Source organism: Gymnodraco acuticeps, unplaced genomic scaffold, assembly GCF_902827175.1.
Source record: "Gymnodraco acuticeps unplaced genomic scaffold, fGymAcu1.1, whole genome shotgun sequence".
Taxonomy (NCBI): domain Eukaryota; kingdom Metazoa; phylum Chordata; class Actinopteri; order Perciformes; family Bathydraconidae; genus Gymnodraco; species Gymnodraco acuticeps.
In genome coordinates this window covers 685-8,240 of record NW_022990774.1, presented here as the reverse complement: position 1 = coordinate 8,240, position 7,556 = coordinate 685, and the positions used below count along the sequence as shown (strand labels likewise).

The 7,556-nt window shown below is 40.8% G+C and overlaps 1 protein-coding gene across 1 annotated transcript; it reads left to right on the top strand.

Moving 5' to 3' along the window:
* Positions 1-2,133: 2,133 nt before the first annotated feature.
* Positions 2,134-5,575, top strand: mlsl (malate synthase-like; the record flags this gene model as incomplete). The annotated part of the gene is made up of 3 exons (XM_034232687.1): positions 2,134-2,181; positions 5,148-5,276; positions 5,357-5,575. Coding segments are annotated over exons 1-3 (354 nt in total), but the record flags the coding sequence as incomplete, so codon positions are not given.
* Between the last annotated feature and the right edge of the window lie 1,981 nt (positions 5,576-7,556).

Genomic DNA, 7,556 nt, shown 5'->3' with positions numbered 1-7,556 from the left:
ATGTTTATACACAGCACTAGGCCCCGTTTAATATAAAACACAATTGTATGCCATACATATAGTAGGGGGATCCCTGCTCCAGCTCTCCATCAGTTTGGGGGTCCCTGGCCTGAAAAACGTTGAAGACCCCTGATCTAGAGAATTCGAACGGCACTTATCATGGCTGCCACTGAGGGACTTCCGGGTCATTTCACTCCGTTAGGAAGGTTCCTAAGCTAAATGGACTATTCGACTGCAGCCCAGCTCGAGTGCGCTAGAATTTGAAAGTGCCCCTCCCTTCAGACTTCCTTACAGAGCCCCTCCTCCAACACACATGGACGTGCACATGACCAATGAGGGCACGAGATAAGTTTGTGCACAGATGGAAGGCTGACAGGCAGGTAGGCCATCCAGTTATCTGCCGCGGGCCGAGGCAGATAATTAGGGCCCGAGCACGGAGCACTAGGACCCAACGGCGTCCTAGCACGAAGTGCGAGGAACCTATTGTTATTGGACTTGCTTTTTACAGCGCCACGGCTTCTACAGATGAACTATTTGTATATATTTATTGTCAAAGTATTTAATGTATTCATTGCTATTGGGATGTTAAGAGCATTCCATGGAATATAACAAGTGTTTCTGAAGTGAATTACCCTACCTTTAAGTATAAGATGTGAGTACCTTTTTATGATTGAAAACATTAGTTCAGAGAGAGTATGAGAGTTTGTCAGAAAGAAAGACATTTAAGTGTATTGTGCTTTTTAGTTAACTATTACATTTAAGACAAGTTTACAATTCATAATTAAATACATTATAAATTCCAATCATTCCAGGTGGTGCTTATCATAGAATATTCCTGATCGTCGGATTGGAGTTACAGGGGTTATTTCTTTCTCTGAAATTAAGCCTATACCAACTGACATGTGGGTTAGCAAGAAAATCAAATCAAAATCATGATATCAATCAATACAGACATTGACAACAATTGAATAATAAACACGCATTCTGTCAGTAGAAATAGGTCCTTTCCATGAGCAGGACACAGTAGAGGATAGGTTGTTATTCGTGTGCAGGTGGAAAGCCCCTTTCCTCAGTGGCGTTTCTTGACCGATTTCACCAAGCTGGTGCCAGTTAGTTCATGAGAGGGGCACATTTAAGGCAGGGACAAAAGAGACAAAGATAGTGTTCAAGATTTTAAATAAAAACATAAAATATCATCCACTGAAAAAACTGAACGTTGACTTTAATTAATTGTAATACGTCAACAGATTTTAACCTAATATTTTGTATTCAAACTGAATTGTATTGTTTTGTGAAATCTGTTGACATAATATATTTAATTAAAGATAATGTTTCAGTTTTTGCAGTGTGATTGGTATTTTTTTTGTAACAAAATTGGTTTCAGTAGTTAAAATCTGATTAAATTTCATTGTGAAAAACTAAATGCATTTAAGTTAACTTCGGCTAAGGTTACAACACAACAGACTTTTTGAGGAGAGCCACATGCTTATCCTGTCCTCTAATCAAACTAGTATATACATTTAAACTCTGAGATCTGAGCCTGTCTCAACAGCAACTTTACCTGCAGTGATTCCAACAATCTTCTTGATTGGAATAAACTTCCGAGATTCCCTCCCCGCTCTTTGCTCCTATGGTGATTTGACCATTTAGTAACTCTTCCATTATGAAAGAAAAACAATTGAAACAATGGTACAGGGATTATATCTGACATTGAATGGCAGAAGGCATGTCTTTCTCCCTATATTGTAATTCTAAATTAAAATGGAGCCCACCTTCTTCTCCTATAAAATGTTTGGAGTCAATCACATGTACATTTTCATTTCATAATTTTAGAAAGACATGAAATATAATATACATTTTTTAATTTAAAAACAGCACATTTATAAGTGCATAAAATCAATAAGACTGTGCGGCCTCTTCAGAATATGTTGAGCAGGGGGTTTTACCAGTAAACAGAATCCAAAATATTTGTGCATTCCTGTGTATGCTTACAGTATTATCAAGTTAACCATAAATGCTGTTAAGGGGCAGCATGTTTAAATAGCCTCAAACGTCAGTGCACAGAATCTAGGACTTTAAACTCTCCATACAAACATCTTCCTGTTCAAACAGTGACCAAAGTAAACCCCATTACCAAAGTCCATCTGTACTGAGTGAACAGAGACAGTCATCAGCATGTCAGTGAGTATCAACATTTTACTTGATTTTGCATGGACAGTAACGAAAGCCATATTAAGGGTGATGGAAAGGAACAATGTGAGGAGGTGTTAACAGTGTGTTGCACGGTGGACTTGACATTCCAAGCTTTTAATTTGTGTTAGTGTTCTGTGATCGTTCAAGTGCTGTCTGCTTTGAAAAGCATGAAATTGAACAAAAACAATCTTATCAGGGCTTCAACATGCTGTGGGGCTTGAATCAGTCCCATGGTGTGTGCTGAAACCATTGGGCTCCTGAAACATATTCCTGAAGGACATTTTACATAACATTTCATAAAGCTGACACGTTTTAATGAAAAAACTTAAAATAACTACATAAAATCTTCAGTAGACTCGCAACTAAGAGAGTGGATCACATCACAGTTCTGAGGTCTTTACACTGGCTTCCTGTCTGTCAAAGAATTGACAATTCATATTTTACACTGCACATCATTTTAGAATTGTATATCTGTCTTATTCTATTATAGCTTGTTTTAGTTTTATATTATTCGTTACACTTTTTTTTTGGCCACCTGTGTCTTTTTTCGAGTGACAGAGTTGAAAGGGGGGAATGACACATACCTGGGCCAGATGCAAACCCTGGTCCTCCGTTTGGGGACCAAGCCCCGGTACGTGGGCTGTGAGCACTACCAAATGAGCTACATGACAGCCCTTCTCTTTGCTATTTAATGACTTATTTTCAATGTCATTTAATAATGTGATTCCGTTGCACTATAAATTAATGCTGTAATGTCTTTCATTTTTGTAAAGCACTTTGCATTGCATTTTGTTGAAAGGGGCTTTATAAAGAAACTTGCCTTGTCTTGACTAAAACATGAGGGGATACCTGGGTCCAACTCACAGTGAGGGAGTAAGCAGCCAATCAGCTGATGCAGAGAAGTGTTGAAGTGTTTGGTTTAACCATGTCCTGGTTTTAAGAAGGACCGGATCCCTTCACATCACGGTAAGCAGTGAGCTGATTCGGGCGTTCACTTGCAGCCAGTGAAGGGAGCGGTGGAGTGGTGTAGGGTGGGAGAACTTAGGGAGGTTGAAACAAGACGATCTGCTGCATTCTGTAATAACTGAAATTCTTTATTATATTTCACATTTTAAGTTTAAGTCTCATTACTGAGAGGTTTCAGTAATGATCCCACAGAAACGTATTCTTTATCTCCCCTCAGTATTTTAATCCTCTTTCAGTCCATGTTTTCACGTTCACTGCTCTCATCAGCTTTGTTACCAGGCAGCTGTGTTCAGTCATAAAGACACTGTAGCCTCCAACAGCAGAGAGAGACACATGTAGAAACTGGTGAACATAGTGCAGCATTGAGCAGCTAAAGAGAGATATTTCTCTCTGTTGTTTGCAGATAAAAAACAGCTAAATGTACAATGCACAAACAGAGGACTCCAGATGAAGGGTCCTGTTGCTCCTTTCAACTTGGAGGCATAGTATAAAAAGCTGTTTGCCATAACGAATGAATGACGTAATACTATTTCAGTGCTTTTGTGGGTCCTATATATTTCTATTTGTGTATCAAATCAAATCAAGTTTTATTTATATAGCACATTTATAAACGATTTTTGGTCGAGCCAAAGTGCTGTACATATAATAAAAATAGCCACTAGACACAATAGACACTTACAGCAAATACAACAGCACAGATTGTTCAGAATATCAGTATGAGAAAAACGACACCCTCTATCCTTAGACCCTCACATCGTACAAGGAAAAACTTCCAGAGAAAACCCACAGGTTAAGGGGAAAAAATGGGAGAAACCTCAGGGAGAGCAACAGAGGAGGGATCCCTCTCCCAGGACGGACAGACGTGCAATAGATGCCGTGTGTAAATCGAAGAGATAATACATTTTACAGCATATAGACCGAATGTTAGGAAATGCATGTGTCTGTAATAAGAAAATGTCAACTGTGGGAGCCTTCAGGGAAGCAGCATGACGAGACCCAAGGCAGGACCGCAGAGACAGGTTCAGCCACGACCTGAAGTCCACGACTTAATCCAGAACTCAGGATAGAGGATCCAGGACACAGGACCACAGAAGATCAGCCTCGACTCCGGATCCCGGCGTAGATATAGACACAAAACAAGAAAACATTTGGCTGGGTTAATCAAAACAAGAGAATACACAGACACAGACAGACAGACGGAAGAACAAGCACTCCCTTAGAATAGGTTGAGGACAAAGGGTAGCAAGTAAGAGAGTAAGAAACATAGGTGGAGAGGCACACTCAGGGAACAAAGTCCCCACTGGAGCCTTAGTTGGAAATTGATGAGAGATAGTGAGATACGCTGTGTCTACGAATCGTAACACTCCCCGGCCTGTCTAAGCCACTCTACAAACCGTTTCCCTCTAATAAAACCTTGAAAGGTTAGAGAGGGAAAAGTTCCTGGATACAAGTTATTCTTGATAAGAGAAGCCTAGAAGGCCAGAGAGAAAAAGTGAGTTTTAAGTGTTGATTTAAAAACCCCCAGGGTCTGGGCCGACCTCACATGGAGGGGCAAAATGTTCCAGAGCCTGGGGCCTGCTGCTGCGAATGCTCGGTACCCTCTGGTTTTGAGCCTGGTCTTAGGCACTATCAGCAGCAGCTGATCAGCCGACCTTAAGGCTCTGCCTGGGGTGTAGCGATGGAGGAGTTCGGCTACATAGGCCGGAGCCAGCTTTAGGGCTTTGAAAACAAATAAAAGGAGTTTAAAATCTATTCTGAACCGAACTGGAAGCCAGTGCAATGAGGCCAGAATTGGGGTGATGTGGTCACGCTTTTTATGGCCAGTTAGAAGACGTGCAGCTACGTTCTGCACTAGCTGCAGGCGTCTAATTGAGGCCTGGTCCATACCCACATACAGAGCGTTGCAGTAATCCAGTCTCGAGGTAACAAAGGCGGTATATGGAGATTGAGCGTAAATATCATGCATATATTACTCTTTCTGTCCACAGGGTCTAGATAACATGGAGCTGTCCCCCCCCCCGTCATGTCTAAAGGCAGAATATGAGACCATTTTCACCACAGACTCCCTCCTCTTCCTCCATGAGCTGATCTCCACATTTGATGAGGAGGTTGATCAGGTAAGACAGATAAAAAAAGTGTATTTGTTCACGCATTAAAGACTCAGATCTCAGGATATGGCGTCGACACTCTGTTTCAGGTTCTAAAACTACGAGTGTCCAGAAAGGCCCATTTGGACCTGTCAGGTGACCTGCCGAGCTTTCTGGAGAGTAGCTCACATATCAGGAGGGACCCAGCCTGGAGAGTGCTCCCCGTCCCCCCAAGGCTCCAGAGGAGACACGTGGACATCGGGGACCTGGCCCCCTGTGATACCCAACGCTTCATTCAAGCTCTGCAGTCACCTGCACAAGGCATACAGGTAGCATCTCTATCACTCACCTGTGGCCTTACTAACAAACATGAGGCTAATGTGAAAATATTTTTTTAATTTATAATCTCAATTCAAGTCTTATCAGAGTTAAATATGTAAGTAAGTATTCTATGCTATCCTTTCATTCCAGTTAGGCATCTGGTGATCACACCAACAACATTCTGCAGTCAGAAGTATTCACTAAAACACAACATGTGTACTGGCTGCCAAAATAGTCCCCAACAAATGCATTTTTTCCTCCACAGAAATAATATTTCCACAGAAATTCACAGTGAGACGATGCTAAAGGACCACAATGATGTGCTCCACAATCGCTCTTTTGTCTGACAAACTCAAGCAATGAAAGAATCCCTTCATATTTTTTAAAGTCTCAACAGATCATTATCCACCTACAGTCATGAGCTATTGATGGGAGTCTGATTAAGTGCTTAAAGTGGGCCAGTACTCACCTGTACACAGTAGGCCTATCGGCATATCCACATTTTAATCTTTGGAGTACCGTGAATTCTATTTGTGTACCGTCACTTCCCACAGGCTGCCCGTACTCTACTCAGCCTTCTCAAATCATGTTCAGATGATCGTTTAACAACTAAAGGAAAAAACTGCTTTACCCAGGGAGCAATGCTTCCCAGCGGATACTAAAACCCGCTGACGCATTACGTTGGCCTCAGGTGCTACATTAGCATACCTTACGACCTTAACTACATCCTCTACTATAGTCGGTTTGATGGCAGGGACATCAAACGTGTGCGTACAAGGTAGCTTTGTGTGTGGCTACGAAGTGCGTCAATTAAAAAAGCTGCCACACTTTTATAGACTGTTGCTGATGCTGCAATGGGGCTTATATTTTTTCTACACCTGTATTTGCGACTTTCATGTGTTTCTATTCTGCTGTTTAAGTGGCAGGTAACTTGTATTCATGTAGCCTTATGCTTAGTGTACACTGGTTAATTATAGTTACTCTACTCAGGAATGCATATTTTGAGAATTTTATATCAGTGGTAGGCCCCAGGCCTTCTCAAAATGAACAGGTCTAAATAAAATATATGCACATAGTTCTGTCAAATAAACTGTTTGGCGGATACAGTTCATTTGTATTCCAAGGTAGTTTTATTAACTCTTCAACAACATCGTGACATCCTTACACGTGTGCACATAACTCTCACAACCAACCTTGTTTCCAGTGGCGAACCGTGTCTATCACAACTGGACCTTCTGTAGACACACACACACACCTTCTTTTTATAATCTACTAAAATGCAACAAAAAAAGGGTTTGATTCTATTAATTTTGTCTTTTTTATTGCACTTTGGCAGCAGATTCCTGTGTAGCTTCAGATCTGAGTTGTCTTATTAGTAAGCCTCATTTATACTTTTGTAGCAACACTATTTTTATATAATGGCAAAGAAAGGGTTCAGAGTCTTTTCTTTTTCCCGTGTCATATGTGGCAGCACTGTTCAATGTTTCTTGAAAACATTACCCACTGTAGTATGTGACGTGTGAATAAACTCCAACTCTGTATCAACAACACTGTTGTGTAACTTCAGTTAAATACTTGTATGTGTGTAGATTAGAAAGAGGTAAGATAAAGGATCTGCAGTATTTTATGAAGTATTAATCGTACAAAGGTCAGTTTTATACAAGTAGAAGTGTGTATTTACCTGGTAGGCTGTCAGTAATGGCTACGCCTCTCTATTTGGACTGGTAGATCTCGGCAGACTGGCAACTTTAAAAGTAGCTCTCGGTTCAAAAAAGGTTGGGCACCCCTGGGTTACACCATATGTCTGTCTATTGCCAATACCTTGACATCTCCCCCTCAAATTATCCTCTCTCTAGGTCAGGGGTGTCAAACTTAATTTAATTGCGGGCCACATCAGCATTAAGGTTGCACTCAAAGGGCCGGTTGTAACTTTAAGACTATATACATTTACATATATATATATAAAATAATGTTTCATATTACATTATT